The sequence below is a fragment of the Carcharhinus amblyrhynchos genome, chromosome 8, assembly GCF_965287045.1.
Source record: "Carcharhinus amblyrhynchos chromosome 8, sCarAmb.v2.hapA, whole genome shotgun sequence".
Classification (NCBI taxonomy): Eukaryota; Metazoa; Chordata; class Chondrichthyes; order Carcharhiniformes; family Carcharhinidae; genus Carcharhinus; species Carcharhinus amblyrhynchos.
In genome coordinates, this window is record NC_137331.1 from 44,854,743 (window position 1) to 44,876,262 (window position 21,520).

A 21,520-nucleotide genomic window follows, 5' to 3' on the forward strand; every position below is an offset into this window, starting at 1 on the left:
TAAAATTGTACCCGCCTCTATTACTACTTCTGGCAGCTCGTTTCAGACACTCAGCACCCTCTGTGTGAAACAATTGCCCCTCTGGTTACTTTTGTATTTCTCCCCTCTGACCTTAAACCTATGCCCTCTAGTTTTAGCCTCCCCAACCTATAGAAAAAGATATTGACTATCTACCTTGTCTTCTATGCCCCTCATTATTTTATAGACATCTATAAGATCATCCCTCAGCCTCCTACGCTCCAGAGAAAAAAGTCCCAGTCCATTCACACACTCCTTATAACTCAATCCATCAAGTCCCAGTAGCATTCTAATAAATCATTTCTGCACTCTTTCTAGTTTAATAATATTCTTTCTATAATAGGGTGACCAAAATTGCACACAGAATTCCAAGCGTGGCCTTACCAATGTCTTGTACAACTTCAACAAGACGTCCCAACTCCTGTAAGTCAGGTATTCAATGTTTTGACCAATAGAACCAAGCATGCCAAATGCTTTCTTCACCACTCTGTCCACCCATGATGGCACTTTCAAGGAGCTTTGAACATGTACTCCTAGGTCTCTTTGTTCTGTAACTCTCCCCAGTGCCCTACCATTAACTGAGTAAGTCCTACTCTGGTTCAATCGACCAAAATGCATCACCTCGCATTTGTCTAAATTAAACTCCGTCTGCCATTCGTCAGCCCGCTGGCCCAATTGATCAAGATCCCACTGCAATTGGAGATAACCTTTCTTACTGTCCACCATGCCACCAATCTTGGTGTCATCTGCAAACTTACTAACCATGCCCCTAAATTCTCATCCAAATCATTAATATAAATGACCAATAACAGTGGGCCCAGCACTGATCCCTGAGGCACACCGCTGGTCACAGGCCTCCAGTTTGAAAAACAATTCTCTACAATCACTCTCTGGCTTCTGTCAAGAAACCAATTTTTTATTCATTTAGATACCTCACCCTGGATCCTATTTTGGAGATATAACTTTATGCAACAACTTACCATGCGGTACCTTGTCAAAGGCCTTGCTAAAGTCCACGTAGACAACATCAACTGCACTGCCCTCATCTACCTTTTTGGTTACCCCTTCAAAAAACTCAATCAAATTTGAGAGAATGATTTTCCACTCACAAAACCATGCTGACTGTCCCTAATCAGTCCTTGTAAGACTAATCAGAGTAGTGCCCAAACTCGATAACTAATTAACTTTGGAATGTCAAGTTCCCCAGACAAGGGAGGGTAAATATCGAAAGCGTTGCTCCTGTGGACAGTTGCAGGGATTGAGATCTCCAATTCCTTGGCAATCCCAGTTGAATATCAGTTGCTTCCCTCGTGATCCTCGTTGGGTGTGGGGGTGGGGGGCGTTGGGGTTGGGGGGGGAGGTGGGAGGTGGAGCTGGTGTGTGTGTGGTGGTGAGGGATGTGGGTGTTGGGGTTGGGGGGACCCAATTCTCTCTGATTCCTACTGCCTTAAAACAGTAACTCTCAGCTTCATCCATGTCTGATTGCTGGGCCCCGAGTATCGAAACTCAGCCTCATGAAGCAGTGACAGGGTTTAGAACCAAAGAAATGGAAACAAGGATGCAGACTGTCTGACTAACAACTCCAACAATGAGCTAAACGTAAAAGATTCTTTCAAAATAATTCACACTGGCTTTAAACCAAATCCAGACAAGCAGATTTGCTCAATCAAGAATCCACGAGTTTGACCTATCTGAATCCAGCAGCAACAATTTGCATTCATATAGTGCCTGTAACATGGTCCTACAGTTGGAAGTGCTTCACAGGAGTGATTACCAAACAAGGAATGACATGGTCAGCATGGTAGCACAGTGGTGAGCCTCACAGTGCCAGGGACATGGGTTCAATTCCCAGCTTGGGTCACTGTCTGTGTGGAATTTGCACGTTCTCCCTGTGCCTGCATGGGTTTCCTCCAGGTGCTCTGGTTTCCTCCCACAGTACAAAGATGTGCGGGTTAGGTGGATTGGCCATGCTAAACTTTTAGTCGGGGAACTAAAAGAGTAAATTTGTTATGAGAATAGGGTCTGGGAGGGATTTCAGTGCAGACTCAATGGACTGAATGGCCTCCATCTGCACTGTAGAGATTCTATGATCCAATGATTCTGAGCCACACGAGGAGAGATTAGGGACAGGTAGACCAGAAGCTTGGTTAAAAATATGGTTTTAAGAACCGTCTTGGGAGTGGAGAGATGGATCAGTGGCGGGGTGGGCAGACGGGAAGGCAGGCGGCGAGATGGGTGGGTGGCGAGGCGGGTGGGCGGGAAGGCAGGTGGCGAGGTGGGTGAACAGCAAGGCAGGCGGAGGGATGGGCGAGCGATGAGGTGGATGGGTGGGCTGGACGGGTGGGCTGGGCGGGCGGACGGGCGGCAAGGCCAACGGGCAGCGAGGCGGATGGCAAGGCGGGTGGGTGGCAAGGTAAGCAGCGGGCGGTGAGGCAGGTGGGCGGCCAGGCGGTGAGACAGGAGAGTGGCGAGGCAGACGGGCGGCCAGGCAGGCAGTGAGGCAGACAGGTGGTGGGACAGGGAGCAGGATGTAGGGAAGGAATTCCGGAGCTCAGGTAATGAGATAATGGAAGGTGGCCATCAACACCAAAGTGATTAAAATGAGCGGTGGTGACAAGGTCGGAAATCAAGGGGTACAAACAGCAGAGATTTCTGTGATGGGGGTGGGCGGGGAGTGTGGGGCTGCGGCGGGGGGGATTGTTGTGCAAACGCCTCATGTGATGCAAGTGTGCAACTTGATTTAAACATTTGGCATCAACTCCAGTCGCTCAAATACCCACTGTGACAATTTGAGCCTGAATCTGAGCGTGTGCTGCAAAACTGTGAAACCAAGGTGAATGAAGTGGGGGGGGTCGGCAATTGCTGAAATCAGTGAACTTCCTGCCCACAGTCAGCTGTGGGTTTCTGATCACACTCTGATGTGTGAGGTATTTTTACATCAGCCCCTGTAACGAGCTCTGAGAAACAATATTCACTTTCTGATTATTAAAACTAACTGAACATTCTCTTGTGGAATATGAATGGCAGATTTTGAGAAAGGTTTAACTCCGGTAATTCCGGTATTCACATCAGCTGGGGTTTGTGATTCAAGTCCTGGAGGGGAGAGAGGTTTGAACTGAATACAGACAGAGATTTGTATCGTACATTTCACCAACCCAGGATCAGACAAGGAATTGCACAGCTAAGAGTGTTATTACTGTTGTAACATCGGAAAAGTCACTCACAACCCATGTCGCTTTATGGTATTGGCTGAAGGGTAAACACTGACCAGGGGCTGGGGAGTTCCCTGCTCTTCAAAATAATCCCTTTTGCATCCACCTTAAGTAAACGGGACCTTGATTTAATGTCCCATCTGAAAGACAACAGCTCCAACTCTGCAGCACTTCCTCACCTCAACAAAGTAAGACTTGAACTGATGACTTCCTGAGCCTGAGGTGAGAATATCAGGCTAAAAGCAGAAGAACTCCTGGGTGTGAGAGAGTTTTTACACATCGGTAATATTTCTACAGCTCACCTGCTTCTGTCGTGACTTTCAGTAAATAGCCATCTAAGTGGATGGAGAATTGTTGGTTAGTGTAGGGCAGAGAGATCTTCAGACCATCTAACTTCACGGTCAGGTGCTGTAGGAGGCTGATGCTGCTTCCATTCAGTATCACTTCAATGGATTTGGTCCAGGAGTATGCAAAGGTTCTGCGGGCATCATTCTGCACTAGCACCTGGAAGCTAGCAGGACTGGAGCAATCCTTGGTTAATACGTACTGACACGTCCCTTGGAAGTTAAATGCTCTCCTGTCAAACGTGTTGTAATGAGGATCACCAAACACAGTGCAGACACCTGACTCTGGGAAAGTTCAAATACAGGATCAGTAAATCTGTGACACACACTAAGCAGGGGATAGAGGGAAAGAAAATGGGAGAAGAGGAGAATCCCTACAGTGCAGAAGGCAGCCATTCAGCCCATCAAGTCTTCACTGACTCTCCAAAAGAGCATCTTCCCCAGGCCCACAGCCCCCAGCTGTAATCCCATAATCCTGCGCATTTCCCATGGCCAATCCATCTAACCTACACATCCTGGGACATTTAAGGGGCAATTTCACATGGCCAATCAATCTTACCCGCACTGGACAATGGGGGGAAACCAGAGCACCCAGAGGAAACCCATGCAGTCACAGGGAGAATGTGCAAACTCCACACAGTCACCCGAGGTTGCAATTGAACCTGGGTCCCTGGCACTGTGAGACAGCAGTGCTAACCACAGTGGCACCGTGCCCAGCAGGGGAGGAAGGGTTGAATGAGGGGGAATGGTTTCAAGGAGAAGAAAAGGGCAGAGTGTGGGAGAGAGGGAAGGAGACAGAGGAGCAGGGACAAGGGAAAAGGGATTTGGGGAGGCCACATCAGGAGAAGGAGAAGGGACAGGGAGACAGGGATGGAGAGAGAGGGAAGGGTAGAGGGAGAGAGCCAGGGAGGGGGAGATGAGGCAGGGGAGGACAGAGTCCAGCAGCTGCTTCCACGTTGGGTGCAGTTTCTGCAGTGAATCACAGAAACATAAAAAATAGGAGGAGGAAGCCATTCAGCCCTTAGAGTCTACTCCAATACTCAGTGTGATCATGGTTAATCTTCAATCTCAACATCATACTCCAGCACTCTCTCCATACTCTTTGAAAGCGTTAGAGTCCAGAAATCTATGTTTCCTTCTTAAATATATTCAATGATCTGGCTTCCACAGCCTTCTGTGGTAAAGAAGTTCACGTTTCATGACTCTCTGAGTGAAGGAATTTCTCCTCATGTCAATCCTAAATAATCCTGAGACTAGGCACTGCAGCTAGAGGGAACAACATCACTGCATCCAGTCTATCCAGCGCTGTAGGAATTGAATGTGTTTCAACTAGATCCCCTCTCATTTTTCTAAATTCCAGTGAATACAAGCCCAGTTGACCCAATCTCTCCTCATGACAATCTTGCCATCCCAGGAATCAATCTGCCCATTCGGCCCATCAACTCTGCAATCTTTGCTGCACTCCCTCTATAACAAATATATTCTTTCTTAGGTAAGAAAGCCAAAATTGCACACATACCCCAGGTCTCACTTGTACAGCTGCAGTAAGATATCCTTGCTCCTGTAGTTAAGTCATCTTGCAACAAAAGTCAACAAACCATTTGGCTTCCTAACTGATTGCTATACCTGCATCCGTGTAATCCTTCATCATGTCTCCCTCAGTCTAAATCCATCCCCATTTTCCACTCCTGTGTAACAATCCCAATGTCCCTCTCCTGCCAGTACATTCTCACCTCCCTGTTTTCCCCTCCTCACCAGTCCCTCCTTTCCTTCCCCTCCTCAACCATCCTACACTCCAGCACATCCTCCCACTTGCAGCACGATAGGAAGGAGGGTGAGTGAGTTTTGATCTTTGAGAAGATGATAAGACAGAGAAGAGCTTACTCACTTTCAGTGCATATTGGACAGCAGCCATTCCTGTTGATAATTTTACCCTGTTGGATGAAACACACTTTGTTTGAGAAAAAGCAAGCTGTGGATTATTTATCAATCAGTTCAGAGTTACAGTCATTTCGACCAATCGCTGCCTAACTCAGAGAATGAATCTGCTGGCTTAGACAATCCCTAGTGATAATAGAAACTGGAGAAAGAATATGTCCACTTCAGCACTCGAGCTGAAAGCACACATACAACCACGAGTGGAATTCAATGAAATTCAATTTGCAAACAGATCAATGAGTGATGTGATTTGGGAATAGTTTACTGAATGATAAGATGGAAATTACTGACTTTGACACAATAGCAACAGGTTTTATGATCTACAAAATTATGAGAGGCATAGACAGGGTGGATCGTCAGAGGCTTTTTCCCAGGGTGGAAGTATCAAGGAGACACAGGTTCAAGGTGAGAGGGGGAAACTTTAAGGGAATTGTGTGGGGGAAGCTCTTCATGCAGAGAGTGGTGAGTGTGTGGAACGCACTGCCAGAGGAGGTGGTGGAAGCAGGCACATTGGCAACATTTAAGAGGCATCTGGATGGGTTCATGAATAGGGATGGAATCGAGGGATACAGACTGAGTAAGGGCAGAAGTTTTTTTTAGTTTAGGTAGGGCATCATAATTGGCATGGGCTTGGAGGGCCGAAGGGCCTGTTCCTGTGTTGTACTTTACTTTGTTCTTTGTTTTCTTCTCAGAAAGATATCTCGGGTCAGACGGCCAAAGATCAGTGGTTATGTCACTGGTTTAGTAAATTTAAGTTGGACTCAGACTATGCATTGAGTTTGGTATGGCAGAGCAAATGTGCAGACACAGCCTGATGGTTTGCAGTGTAACAGTACCACTGAATATACTTAAAAGACAACAATTAATTTTTCTATTCAATTCGGTGAACTAAATTAAGCATTATCTTATCACCCAGGCAAACTTCATTCAATGAGAATTAAACTTCACCCAAAATATAAATCACCATTTTCAGTCCAGCAGTTTTTAAGATTTTGTCTTCATTCTAATAATATAAATTGACATTTTGTTGGTGTTTCGTTGTTGTTTTATTGCTGTTAGTTGGGTTTGTGACTGCTCTGTGCTTGCTGTGTTCTGTAACCATTACTATTCAGCTGTGAGTCACTAGCTTGTTTTGCATTGGTCCATTCCCCGGAACAGGAGAATGTGTGATGGAGCTAGCACAGTGTCGTACATCATTGAACCTCTACCGCAGATTGCAGGAACATCCTTTACTTGGGTACATGTTTCAAATACAGGTACAGCTGTAACTGACTCACTCACCACAGGACAGCGCTTGATAGGGGAGCATTCCTTCTTCCGACATTCTGTCACCCCCTTCTTACACGCACAGAGTGTACAGTTCGTGGATGACCACATTTCCCCATCCTAAACAAAGATCAGAGACCATGTGTCATGTGACTTGTACTTTTACACTGAAGAATTTTGCATCCTCTCTCCTATTCTGGTGATTACTGACACCACAACAGTTCTGAAGAATATTCACTCTCAGATGCTCTCCCTGACTTGCGTGGCTACATGGGAATCCCTCTATACCACTGACTGTCACTTCTGATCACACCAGAGCCAGGGTAAGGGTCTGGTTTAGAGTTAAGAGTTAGGCCTTGGACTAGGATCAAGATGAGGCCCAGAGCCGGGATGACAGTCTGGGATAGAGTCAGGATCAGGGCCTGGTTCATCATGTTTAATTATGTGTGACACATAGCCTGTACAGGGAGAAAGATGAAGAATGCTGGGCCAGACTTGCTGGTTGATGTCTTTTCCCTGAGGGAGCTGGGCTAGTTTATTGCTGAAAAGCTTTACCAGACATCCAGGACAAGATTCGTGTCAAAACCCAGTGAGTTTAGCATCTGCCCTCCAAAACCTGGAAAGATTCATTATTGAGGTATTGGCCATTCAGGACTTCCTAGTTCAATGCCTGTGGACACCTCCACCCGCCCCCCCACCCCCCCCACCCCCCACAACCTCATTCTCTACATTGGGATACTTTGATTATTTAGATTTCTCCCATAACCAAAGTCTGTCTCTGAGGAACAGTTTCACAGGGCTGAATGGCTGTTTATCTCTGATGTTCACCAAGAACACGAGGGGGGGAGGTGGGATGCTGTCCTCCTGGTACAACAAGCACTGAGCCAGGGACCCTGGTTCTATTCTGGTCTCATGTCACTGTCTGTGTGGAGCCTGCATGTTCTCCCTGTGTCTGCATGGGTTTCCTCCCACAGTCTGAAAGATGTGCTGGCTTGGTGCATTGGCCATGCTAAATTCACCCTCAATGTACCCAGACAGGCGCCAGAGTGTGGTGACTAGGGAATTTTCACCAGCAACTTCGTTGCAGCATTAATGTGAGCGTACTTGTGACACCAATAAATAAAACTTAAACTTTATTAAACATACCCTGTAAATTCTGCTGCCAACCTGGCAGATTTTGAGGTTATCGGCGGAGATATAAGAGAGGCATTCCTCACAGCACTGTGCTCTTCCCCAACATTCCCCAGGCAACGAACAACGTTTCCGGCAAATCACAGTGGAATCCTGTAATTGAAAAGAAATCTTTGCAGTAAGTTGATCCGTTTAGAGATTCACATCTTGTTCAAAGGATCAGTAAGGATTAAGGTTAGGGGGCATTTGAGTTAGGAAATATTAGGGTTAGTGAACATTAGGTTAGGGTTAGGTTTAGGGAATATTAGGATGAGGATTAGGGTTAGGGAATATTAGGATGAGGATTAGGATTAGGGAACATTCGGGTTAGGGTTAGATTAGAGTTAGGAAGCTGTCAGGTCACACCTTTCCCTGTTATTTATTAAAGAAAGTTACAATTGTTCAGAAAATCAACGTTTAATTTATAAAGGACTTTTTGCTCCATCCATATTTTAAACTAAAATAGCAACAGGTGCTCAGTCGTCTCAATCAGGGACAGATTTGGGGAGAGACGTGTGACAGTTCTCAATCTTACACCCAAACTCTAACCAGCTAAACTGAATTTAAATTCAGCTCCTGTAATATCTCTCCCTAATGCTGAATCTCAGAGTCTTTCCCTGATCCTAAATCCTGCTTTCTCCCCTGATCCCAAATTCTGGAGGCTGGAAACCCTCTCCCAGATCCCAAAGTGCCTCTTCTTGGTCCCAATTCCCAGAATCTCTGCCCTTGATCCAGAATCCCAGTCTTTTTCCCAGATCCTGAATTCTGGACTTTCTCATCCTGATCCAGAATTCTGGAGTCTCTTGTTCTGATCCAGAATTCTGGAGCCTATCTCCCAGATCTGGAATTCCAGAGTCCCTCTCCATGATCCATAATTCCAGAGTCACTCCCCCAATCCAGAATCCAGAATCTGTCTTCCAGGTCCAGAATTCTGGCAGCTTACATTAATGCTGCAACAAAGTTACTGGTGAAAATTCCCTAGTCACCATACTCCGGTGCCTGTCCAGGTACACTGAGGGGTGGCATAGTAGCACAGTGATTAGCACTGCTGTTTCATAGCTCCAGGGACCTGGGTTCGATTCCTGGCTTGGGTCACTATCTGTGTGGAGTTTGCACATTCTCCTCGTGTCTGCGTGGGTTTCCTCCAGGTACTCTGGTTTTGTGAAGGGTAGGTCGTGCCTTACTAACCTTATTGAGTTTTTTGAGAGAGTGACCAAAGAGGTGGATGGGGGTAAGGCAGTTGACGTGGTATATATGAACTTTAGTAAAGCATTTGATAAGGTTCACTTTGGAAGGCTTCTGCAGAAAATGCAGATGTATGGGATTGAGGGTGATTTAGTTAATTGGATCAGGAATTGGCTAGCTGATAGAAGACAGAGGGTAGTGGTTGATGGTAAGTATTCGTCATGGAGTTCGGTTACGAGTGGTGTGCCTCAGGGATCTGTTTTGGGGCCACTGCTGTTTGTAATTTTTATAAATGATCTGGATGAGGGTATAGTTGGGTGGATCAGTAAATTTGCTGATGACACCAAAGTCAGAGGTGTGGTAGATAGTGAAGAGGGGTGTCATAGTTTACAGAGAGACTTGGACAAGTTGCAGAGCTGGGCCGAGAGGTGGCAGATGGAGCTTAATGCGGAAAAGTGTGAGGTAATTCACTTTGGCAGGAATAACAGATGTGTAGAGTATAGGGCTAATGGTAGGACTCTGAATAGTGTTGATGAACAGAGGGATCTAGGTGTATGTGTACATAGATCCCTGAAAGTTGGGAATCAAGTAGATAAGGTAGTTAGGAAAGCATACGGTGTCTTGGCGTTTATTGGTAGGGGGATTGAATTTAGGAGCCGCAACGTCATGTTGCAACTGTACAAAACTCTGGTGCATCTGCACTTGGAGAATTGTGTGCAGTTCTGGTCCCCACATTATAGGAAGGATGTGGAAGCATTGGAGAGGGTGCAGAAGAGGTTTACCAGGATGTTGCCTGGTATGGAGGGAAGGTCCTATGAGGAGAGACTGAGGGATTTGAGGTTGTTTTCGTTAGAAAGAAGGCAGCTAAGAGGGGACCTTATTGAAACATATAAGATGATTAGAGTTTAGATAGGGTGGACAGTGATAGCCTTTTTCCTCGGATGGAGAATGCTAGCACGAGGGGACATAGCTTTAAATTAAGGGGTGGTAGTTATAGGACGGATGTCAGAGGTAGGTTCTTTACCCAGAGGGTGGTGAGGGATTGGAATGCCCTGCCTGCTGCAGTTGTAGATGTGCCTAGTTTGGGGGCGTTTAAGAGATCCGTGGATAGGTTTATGAATGGAAAGGGATTGGTTTAGATTAGTGGGTCATTGCTTTTTTAATTGGTCGGCGCAACATCGTGGGCCGAAGGGCCTGTTCTGCGCTGTAATGTTCTATGTTCTATGTTCCACAGTCCAAAGATGTGTGGGTTAGGTTGACTAGCTATGCTAAGAATTGCCCTTAATGTCCTGAGATGCGTAGGTTAGAGGAATTACTGGGTAAATATGTAGGGATATGGGGATATGGCCTGGGTGGGATTGTGGTCGATACAGACTCGATGGGCTGAATGGCCTCTTTCTATACTGTAGGGCTTCTATGATTCTATGAATTTCAGAGTCTTTCTCTCTCAGATTCAGAATCCCAGGATCTCTTTCCTGGGTCCAGAATTCTGGAGTGTCTCCTCAGGATCTGGAATTCTGGAGTCTCTCTCCCAGATCCGGATTCCAGAGTCTCTCTCCCAAATCCCATACCCCTGGTGAATGGTTCGATCTGTCGATGTGACCTTTCCTGCCTGTGGCCCAGCCAACGGGATTTGAGTTCCAGTACCGATGTACTGAAGCTGGTCAACCGGGGGAAGCAGCAATGTCACAAAATCACCCTTAATTGAGGCCCTAACTATCTGAACTTGCTAATTCCCACCCCCCACCTCCCCATGCAATCTGATTCCCAGCCTGGGAAATGTCCCAGGGGGCGGGAATGTGTGTGGAGCCATTCTTCATTTCCCCTTCCTACTTCTATCCAACTCACCCTGGCCGGCTCCAACCTCCTCTCCACCAGATGCGGAGAATTCAGATCCTGGTCTTTCTCCCTGATCCCCCTGAATCGCACTAGCCCTGACTCCTGGATCAGGGTCAAGTGTACTGAACAGCAGTTGACGAAGTCTCTAGCTTATGCAAGTTACAAAGTGAATGTGTTATACGTACCTGACACTCACATATGGTGCAGTTATCTAGCTGGAACACAGTCCCGTCTTCATAAACCTCACTATGAAACAAGCAGCTCCCAGCATTCAGGTCAAAGACTCTCCGCTGACCTACAAACAGGGCATCGTGAGAAAGCAGAACCTTCCAGAAATATAGATGGGCATTATATTGTCTCATCTGTATCCAGGAAGCACTGAAACAACAGTCTAAAATCAGTCATTAGACAGGATTTACATAAAAACATAGGTGATAGCAGCAAGAGGAGGCCATTCGGCCCTGCTCCACTATTCATTACGATCATGGTTGATTATCCAACTCAATAGCCTAATCCTGCTTTCTCCCCATAACCTTTGATCTCATTCATCCCAAGTGTGATATCCAGCCGCCTCGTGAATACATTCAATGTTATGGATCAGCTACTTCCTGTGGTAATGAATTCCACAGGCTCACCACTCTTTGGATGAAGAAATGTTTCCTCACCTCCGTCCTAAATGGTCTACCCTGAATCCTCAAACTGTTACCCCTAGTTCTGGACTCACCCACCAGTTCATTTCATCAACTGTACAGCACAGAAACAGGCTATTTGGCCCATCTGCTGTGCGCTAGTGTTTCTGCTCCATATTAGCCTCCTCCCACCTGCTTGTCATCTTAACCTATCACCATGACCTTCTATTCCTTTCTCCTCTGTGTTTATCCAGCTTCCCCTCAATGTTTTAACATTTAAGAAAATCTTGGACAGGTACATGGATGAGAGGGTTGTGGAGGGATATGGTCCAGGTGCAGGTCAGTGGGACTAGACAGAAAAATGGTTTGGCACAGCCAAGAAGAGCCAAAAGGCCTGCTTCTGTGTTGTAATGTTCTATGGTTCTGTGGTATCCATAAAATTCTCCCTGTCCACATTCTCCCCACTCTCTGGGTGAAGACCTTTTTCCTGAATTCCCCATTACATTTATTGGTGACAGTCTGATTGTCATGGCCTTTAGCCTGGTCCACCCCATACTTGGGAACATGTTCTTTATGTCAATCCCATTGAGACCCTTCATAAATTGAAAGACCTCAATTAAGTCACTCTTCAGCCCCAGCCTTTCCCAATTATTATAAGATATTCTGTTAATTGAGATCTACATTTAAAATTAACCCATCAAAATGACCTTAAGATTTAGAATGATGGATTATACAGCAGCCTCGATATAAATCCTCTCCTTTCAGAAAGATTGTGTGCGTGTTTCAAGGAAGTGGAATTTACTCACCCAAACACTGGGGGCAGCATTTACCCGGTGGCACTTGACTGAGGTGCTGGGGGCAGGAGAGGACAGGACATATTTCCCGAGAACAGTGCAGTGCGCCAGCCTGTAACAATCAGATCACAGTGTCAGCCATTCCAAACAGTTCATGCCAAATAGTAATGGTCAGAGCAGGAAACTGTCAGGTTCAACCAATGGTTGAGCCTGAGTTTGGACTGATACCCAAGAGGGATAATGTTGATATCAGAATACACACTCAGATCTCCCTCTGTGCATTTTTGTATGACTGGAAAGGCTGAAGCTTGGTACAAGTAGATTTTATTTTGTGATTTGCAGATCTCGCAGTGACTTAGAATCACTAAACTAGATTGGCCATTCGTCTCCTTTACTATTTGTGGGAGCTTGCTATGCACAAACTAAGTGTCACAATCCAAACAAATTATTTCCGGTGAAGGAGGATCATTAACTAGAGGGACGCAGGTTTAGGATAATTGACAAAAGAACCACAGGAGGAAATGAAGATTTTCCTACAGAGAGAGTTATTGTGATCTGGAAGGTGCTGCCTGGAAGGGTGATAGAAGCAAATTCAACAGAAACTTTCAAAAAGGAACTGGATACATAATTGAATGGGAGAATCTTACATGATTATGGGCTGAGAGCAGTGGAGTGGGACTAAGTGGCTCTTTCAAAAGGCCAACATAGAAATGATGGGCTGAATGGTCTCCTGTGATGTAGTATTCTAATATCCTTTCAGCAGTCTGAGAGGATTCTTCACACAGTGGGACTAAGCAACTGTCATTGATATAAAATGATATTTGGATTGAAATGAGGGATGGTGAGTTTATTGAATTGAGTATACACACCAAGACCGGAATTCTACTGCCCGCTCACCATGGAATCGGAACGTCCAAAGGGCAGACAATGGGAATGTTCATTGACCTCGAGCAGCAATTTCTGGTCTCGCGTCCTGCCTTAGGTGTACACTGTTTTTGTGTATGGCTCTGAAGCTGAATGACAATTAAGAGCAATAATTCTACACCAGGCAACACTCATTAAAAATTGAAAAGTATCCAAACTGAACAGGTGATTTCTATCAAATACACTCCAATAAACTTACTACCTTCCTTAAAACAATGTGAGAGAAAGCTGTGGTTGTGAATCTGTAAAGCAGAGAAACTCTTTGACCCTCCGTCAGGCAAAGCATTGCTGCTGGTTAACAAACACAACAACCAGAAACAACACTGTTCCCACCCTCCCTACGTCTGTAACTCCCATTCCTCCCCTCCGCCGAAACCATCGCCAAGACAACCAACCCAAAACCACAGGGAGTGGGCAGTGCAGGTGGATTGGGGAAAAGAACGGGGTAGTAGATGTGGGGGAAATGAAAAATATTAGAGAGTTTGTGGAGATGAGGGATAAGGGAGTGGATGGAGTTAGAGGAGAGGGATGAGGATGGTGGGTGAACGGAAGGAGGGAGAAGGGGGGATTCCAGCTTCTTATTGTTGCCTGAATATCAGAACATTAACACGGCTGCAGACTAACTGGCAGCGATTCTGGGAGTGGGTAAGCAGTCAGCCTGTTTCAGACATGTTCGGAGCTACACCAGTTTTAGTGTTCCAGTTTAAAGGGGAGAAGGGTTCACTGTGAGCTCGTCAATTTGTAACCATTCTGAGTTTCTGTCCTCAGGGAACTGCACTGGATGGTTGGGGCGAGTCTGGATGTGCAATGCTCTCCAAGAGCATTAGGGCATGGGACTCCAGAGTTACTGTCAGGAACTTGGACAATGTTCTTCTGTGATTCCTGATATTCCAGTTTAACCATTAGCCAGGATCTTCTTACTTATAGAATGTGAGGTGCCAGCGAACACATATTAAATGGGAGGGTCAGGATTGCGTCAACGAGAGATGAGCTTGTCTAGGGTACAGGGAAATTCTCATCTGTTACACTCGAATGAAGTTTCAGTAAAATGCAGTGTGAGAGTGAAATGTTTGTTGTAGCTTGTGGCAGACTGGATTAGAACAGTGCGTGTTGTTGCTGAGATCACCGTTATTAAATCTACAGAAACTGCAGCTGATATTCTGAACGTCTCAGATGTTGAAAATATTTCCTCCCAGGGCCATCAAACTTTACTGTTGGAAAATTCAAACAGATCCCTGTGACAACTGGACTCAGAAACAAGGTGGATGAAGCTTCTGAACGAGGCATCGGTCAGATTCTCATACCCACATCAGTCCATTGGCGGAAAATCGCTCCCAGTAAAACTGCGCTCCCTATTGGGTGAAAGACAAATCATTCTGTGACTTTCGGTAAAATCGCAGAGCAAAATGGCTCAGGTAATTCTGTCAATGAGGAAAATCAAAATTAAATACATCCCAAGGTCAGCAATTGTTCCTTGCACAAAGAGAAACTATCTGCGTGTATGTGGCCAGCCCAGGGGAAGGGGATAGTGTTATTCCTGGCAGCTGTGTATGTGTGTCTGATGAGGTGATGTTTTGTGAAGGATCAAGAGTGAAATAAACACAAGGGGACAAAGATTTAAAAGAGAAAATCTCATCGGAGGGCAAAAGAAACATAATTTCAGGTAACAGAGCTGGGCAAGTGGTTATAATATCAGCGGGGGGAGCATCTTGCTAACAGCGATCATAATTCCATCAGATTCAGGATTGCTAGAAAAATTGACATGGACAAGTCAAAAATAAAGGGAAAATACTGGAAAATCTCAGCAGGTCCAGCTGAGATTTTCCAGCATTTTTCTTTTGGTTTCATATTCCAACATCTGCAGTAATTTGCTTTTATTTTTAGGCCAAAATTCTAACTAGGAGAAGGCTGGTTTTAATAAGATCAGGTATGATCTCAGATATGAGTGGTCTGGGAGCAGACACTTCTAGGTAAATCTGTGATGGAACAGTGTGATGTATTCAGGAAGGAAATAGGGAGAGTAAAGAGCCAATATGTTCCAATAAAGAAAAAGAGTTGGACCCACAGATCTGGATATCGTGGGATATACAGCATGTGATGAAGACAAAAAGGGAAGATATAGCTGACATCAAGAGTCAAAGCATCAGAAGGCCTACAGTACAAAATGTGCAGGAAGAAACTTTAAAAAAAGCAGAGCAAAAAAGGGACATGAAAGGAGGGATACTGGCAAGTAAAATAAAGGAAAATCCTAATTTGTTTTACCTGTACATTAAGGGTAAGAGGATAAGGAGGGATAAATAGTCGCGCGCATTAAAGTCCACTTGTGTGTAAATAACTCATGTATGGAGCCGGAGGATGGATGTTGGGTTCTGAATGAATACTCTGTGTTGGTGCTCAGTAGCGAGAGAGACAATGTGGGTATAAAAATCAGGCAGAAGGACTGTGATACAGTTAAAGATATTAACATTGACAGAGAGTAGATTGTGGCTCAGAAGTAGATAAAACTCCAGGGCCAAATGAAATGTATCCCAGACTGTTCAGTGAGGCAAGGAAGGACATAGCAGGGACACAGGCAATAATTTCCAATTCCTCTCTGGCCACAGTAAGGATGCTGGAAGACTGGAGGACAGCCAATGTGGTACTGTTATTTAAGAAGGGAGGAACTACAGGCCAGACAGCCTAACCTCAGCAATGGGGAAACTATTGGAAACAATTCCGAGAAACAGGTTTAATCTATATTTGGAGAGGCAGGGATTATTCAGAAAATGTCAGTATGGTTTTGTTAAAGGGAGATCATGTCTTACCAACTAGAGTGTATTTTTCCCCTTCAAATATTTGTCCAATTCCTTTTCAAAAGCACAATAAATGGGAATCAAGGTAAATGGGCATTGAGGATGAATAGGCATCAAAGAGGTGCACATGGAGGAGCAATGGATATTTCCCTGGACAAATGGGATCGAAGAGGACAAGGGGATGGGGTGGGGGGTCCAGAGGAATCAAGGGATGGCAGGGGGATCGAGGGAGGCAGGGGGATTAAGGGAGGGTCTGGGTGATCGTGGAGGGTGGGGGGATTGAGGGGAGGTATCGAGCAGGGTGGGGTATCAAGGGGGCAGGGGGACAGAGGGGGGATTGAGGGGGCTGGGGGATCGAGGGGGTGTGGGGGATCGAGGTGGGGTGGAGGGATTGAGAGGGTGGGGGGACTGAGGGGGGATCAGGGGTGCGGAGGAATCAAGGAGGGCTGGGGGAATCAAGAGAGGGCAGGGGATCAAGGGGACGAGGGGGCAGGGCGGTCGGGAGGGTGGGGGGATCAAGGGGATGGCGGGGATTGAGGGTGCGGGGGTCGAAGGAGGATCAAGGGGGCAGGGGAATCGGGAGGTGGGGGATAGAAGGGGGTGCAGGAGGTTCAAGGGGGTGGTAGGAGATTGAGGGGGCGTAGGGGGGAATGAAGGGAGGTGGTGGAACGATGTGGGGGCAGGGGGAACGAGGGAGGCAGGGGGAACAAGGGGGTGGCAAGGGGAATGAGGGTGGGCAGAGGGAATAAGAGGGGGGCTGGAGGAATGAGGGTGAGGCAGGGAAATGACAGGGGCAGGGGATCGAGGGAGCACGGGGGGATCAAGGAGGGGATCGAGGGGATTGAGGGTGGGATCGAGGAGACGGGGGTATCAATGGGTGGGCGGGTGGATTGAGGGGTGGGCGGGTGGATCAAGGGGTGGACGAGGAGATTGAGGGGGTAGGGGGATCGAAGTAAGAGTGGGGGAATCGATGGAGAGTGGGGGAATTGAGGGGGGAGAGGGCGTTGAAGGAGGAGTGGGGGGATTGAGGGGGAGGGGAGGATCGAGGGGGGAGCAGGGGGATCGAGGGGGACTGGGGGGTCGAGGGAGGAGCAGGGGGATCGAGAGGGGAAGGGGGATTGAGGGATTGGGGGGGCAAGGGGATGGAGGGGAGCACAGAGATGGAGATAGGGTGGGGGAGTCAAGGGGAGGCAAGGGAATCAAGACGGGGCGGGGAATCAAGGGGGGAATCAGGGTGGGGTGGGGGGGATCAGGGTGGGTGGGGGGATCAGGGTGGGGTGGGGGGATTGAGGGGATCACTGTATACAGTGCCATGTGTGTAGCTCGAATATCCTGGAAGTCTCACACTTACTTGCTGTTACACTGCCCCTTTAACTGATAACACCAATCGATTTAGAGCAGTCTCTCCCACACACTGACTCAGACAGGAGTGAGGAGCCGCAGTCTATACTTACAGTGCAGAAACATTTAATACATCTGTTTCCCTCTGGATAGAAATCTTCACCCTCTCTATAGAGGTGACCAGCGAACTCACAGCCTGAAATAAATAACACGAGATCAAATACAGAAAAACGGGGCCAGAGAGAGAAAATCAGCACAGAGTAACGGGACAGAGAGAGAAAATCCCATCAGGACAGGGAGCGTGGGGGTGGGTGAGGGGAGGTTCTCTGTGGGGACTAATCCTCTCAGTGATGGCTTTCTTACCTTGACACAGCGGACAACAGCTGCCCTGTTGTACAATGGGGTTTTTACAGTAGACCACACATAATATCTGTGATTGTGTGATGACACCTTCCTGTGGGGAAGATATGAAACACAGCTTGTTATGATCATTCACACAGCAGAGTCCTTCCCTGGTTGTGTCTCTCTGTGTAACCTGGTGTTGTGAGACTTTTTACCATGTCCCTGACCACAGGACAGGCTCCACACATTAGCTCTGACCTCTCACACAACTGATTACAGCCAAATCTGCAACAATTTACAAACATAAGACTGGTTTTAATGTTCAGCAAAGAAAACGGACAGATACTTGTGTGAAAACAAAATGGTATCTAAAAAGCCTGCAACAATTCTCACAGTGCCCTGAGTAACTGCAGAAATATCTCTGCTGTTTACTTTGATGTTCCAATAATTCCTGCTGTCTTTAAACTCCTACAAATGGGAATCAATATTTCACTAAACTCCAAGTCATTAATCAATCCTCGTGTTCAACCCGGACTATTTGAAACTGGCTTTACTTCATTTCAACATCATTTCAACAGTGAAAATGCTTGAATGAATCAAGGAGAGGCAATGGCCTAGTGGTATTATTGCTAGACTATTAATCCAGAAACTCAGCTAATGTTCTGGGGACCCAGGTTTGAATCCCACCACGGCAGCTGATAGAATTTGAATTCAATTAAAAAATATCTGGAATTAAGAATCTACTGATGACCATGAAACCATTGCTGATTGTCAGAAAAACCCATCTGGTTCACTAAAGTCCTTTAGGGAAGGAAATCTGCTATCCTTACCCAGTCTGACCTATGTGTGACTCCAGAGCCACAGCAATGCGGTTGACTCTCAACTGCCGTCAAAGGGCAACTAGGGATGGGCAATAAATGCTGGCCAGCCAGCAATACCATGACCAACGAATGATTGAAAGTTAGGAAGAGGGAGGGAACAAAAAAGTCTTACATTTAAGTAGCACCTTTTAAAACTTCCGAACAGCTCAACATTCTCCACAGTCAGTGAGGTAGTTTGGAAGTTTAGTTTGTGTTGTAATGCAGGGAAACATGTTGTGGACCTTCAGCCGAACTGCTGATGGAATGATTTGCTGGGTTATTTCGAGGAACAGCTAAAAGCCAGTCAAGCTGGTGTGGAACTGAAGACACAAACAAACCCAGACAGCAGAATTTCTGCCCAGGTAGTTACAAACAACATGGAAGACACAACAAATCACTCAGCCCTCCATTCTGTGTTTAAGGCTTTTGCTCCCCATGACCTTGCTTACATCCTACATTATTTAAACATATCCTATTCCTTTATCTCACTGTGCCAGCTTCCACTTAACTTGCATTGTCTAGTTTTGCTGTTAAATAATGAGCTGCTGCAGTATTGAAAGATCCAGACACTAACACTGCTTTTAGAGCAATCCTCACCTTCATTGCACAGAAATAGCTGCACAACAAAGATGTAGAAATGTGGCCATGCACAGTAGGGATGTCCTGATTGGAACACAGCAATCCCTAAGCAAAATAGTTTGGGTCAATGGAAGGAGATATGCAAGGCAGTGAGTGCGGTCACTCAATGCCAGGTAGATGGCCTCCTTCTGCACGGGAGGGATTCTATGGTAGTGAAAATGTCCTTCCTAAGTATCAACTTTCTTGGGTCACCATCCAGTCAACCCAAACACATTAATTAACATATGATTAAGCACATGGTGCTGAAGGAACACATACCTGACATGCCCGCATGATGCATGGTGTGGAGGGCACAAGCCAGGTTGCTGAGCTGTTATATATCTTCCCACCAAACACACATTCTTATGGAAAAAGAAGACAAAGATAAGGATCAGAAACAGTTAGCAGCTCCTGGGAATCACATGATGAAAAAGTGCAAAACACTTAAAGTTCAGAAAGGACATTTTGGTCCATCTTTCTCCATCCAGGTGTGATCTAGCCTTTTCACCCAGACATTTTCTGGAATGCTGCAGAACAGGAACCATTCAACCTGTCCTGTCTGTACTAGCTCTTTTAAAGAACTAGTCAATTAACTTCTCACTCCCTGTCTTTCCCTCTATGGAACTGCAAATACATTTCCTCCTCAACTATTTCTCCAATTCACTTCTGAAAGTTATTATCAAATCTGCTTCCGCCTTTCAGGTGGCGCCTTCCAGATCACAACAACTCACTGAGTGAAAACAACTCTCTAATTCTTCTCTCTTTTATTTTCGTGGATCATTTTAAAGGATTCCAGAGGTTTTTGCCTCCTGGCACAATCTGGAATGATGATATCACTGCTGAAATTACCTGTTACTAATTTTAAGCCCTTTGTGATTTTCTTTGACTGAAATCGATATACTGAACAAAATGGACCTGTTGTAAATTTCGGGTCCATGTACAAGATATTGCTTTCAGACACTATCCCATCTCTCTCTCTCTCCTCTTTCCCCCATCCTCCCCCGACCCCCACCAAATGCTTCAGCCTCGATTGTCTTCGCTCTGTGCCGATAGAGACTGAGTTGTTTTGAAACCAGTAACCAGTATGTCAGCACCAAAATTGCCTTTCATTTCACCATTATTTAACTGATTACATCAATCTCACTTTTCACCAGCTCACCAAACAGCAGGAAATAAATAAGATTCTAATGTCCTCCGGCTTGTCAACTGGAGAATGATTTTGAGAATAATAAAACCATAAGACATAAGAGCAGAATTACACCATTCAGCCCATTAAAATTGTCTGTTAAATGTGATTGTGATACCAACAGTGCAATCTTGCCCCAGAGTTAGATGAGTTGATTAATAAATGAGTTAAATGACTCCATGAGACAATTGCCAGTGGTGGTACAAGTCTTGTCACTGCTTTGTGAGGTCCTCTCAGCTATAATATAGAAACATTTCTGGGAAGCTTGAATTTATTCATAGTATGTACAGGGTTGTGCCTTTACAGAATCTCTACAGTGCACAGAAAGGCTATTCGGCCCATCATGTTTGCACAGACTCTCTGAAAGAGCATTCCACGCAGGCTATCCCCTCACACGTTTACCATGGTCAATCCCCCTAACCAAGACATGCTGGGACAATAAGGGACAATTTATTATGGTCAATCCACCTAACCTGTACACTTTTGGATTGTGGGAAGAAATCGGAGCACCTGGAGGAAACCCATGCAGACACAGGGAGAATGTGCAGACACCACACAGACAGTGATCCAAGCTGGAAATCGAACTCAGGTCCCTGGCTACTAACCAGGGATGGTACCAGGGATGAGAAATTTCAGTTCAGAGGCAAGACTGGAAAATCTGGGATTGTTCTCCCTACAGCAGAGAAGGTTAGCCAGAGATGTAATTTTCAATATCGTGACAGAGTTTGCTGGAATAAATCTGGTGAAACTGTTTCTGGTGCCTGTGGGTCAGTAACGAAAGGACACAGATTTAAGGTAAGGGGGAGATTCTGTGATCTGAAATGTCTGGGCTGAAAGGACAATGGAAATAGATTCCATAATAACTTCCAAAGGGGAATTGGAGAAATGTGCAGGCCGATGGGGTAACAGAGGGTCGAGGGAGACTGAGTGGGAAGCTCATTCAAAGAACTGACAATAGTATGATGGACCGAATGGCTTTTTTTTCACAGAATAAATAACAATACAGCACAGGAACAGGCCCTTCCACCCTCCAAGACTGCACCAATCATGTGTTCCTAACTA

At 45.9% G+C, this 21,520-nt stretch overlaps 1 protein-coding gene across 1 annotated transcript in view; it reads right to left on the minus strand.

The window, feature by feature from the left end:
• Window positions 1–21,520, minus strand: part of bmper (BMP binding endothelial regulator) — a 66,682-nt gene that overhangs the window by 18,308 nt on the left and 26,854 nt on the right. The window contains exons 4-12 of the mRNA XM_080193985.1: window positions 19,552–19,634; window positions 17,816–17,906; window positions 17,566–17,648; window positions 12,408–12,507; window positions 11,158–11,267; window positions 7,925–8,062; window positions 6,794–6,898; window positions 5,463–5,508; window positions 3,533–3,859 (exon numbers count right to left, since the gene is read on the minus strand). Of these exons, the coding sequence (XP_080050111.1) occupies window positions 3,533–3,859; window positions 5,463–5,508; window positions 6,794–6,898; window positions 7,925–8,062; window positions 11,158–11,267; window positions 12,408–12,507; window positions 17,566–17,648; window positions 17,816–17,906; window positions 19,552–19,634 (1,083 nt within the window). The remainder of the gene's footprint in view (window positions 1–3,532; window positions 3,860–5,462; window positions 5,509–6,793; window positions 6,899–7,924; window positions 8,063–11,157; window positions 11,268–12,407; window positions 12,508–17,565; window positions 17,649–17,815; window positions 17,907–19,551; window positions 19,635–21,520) is intronic.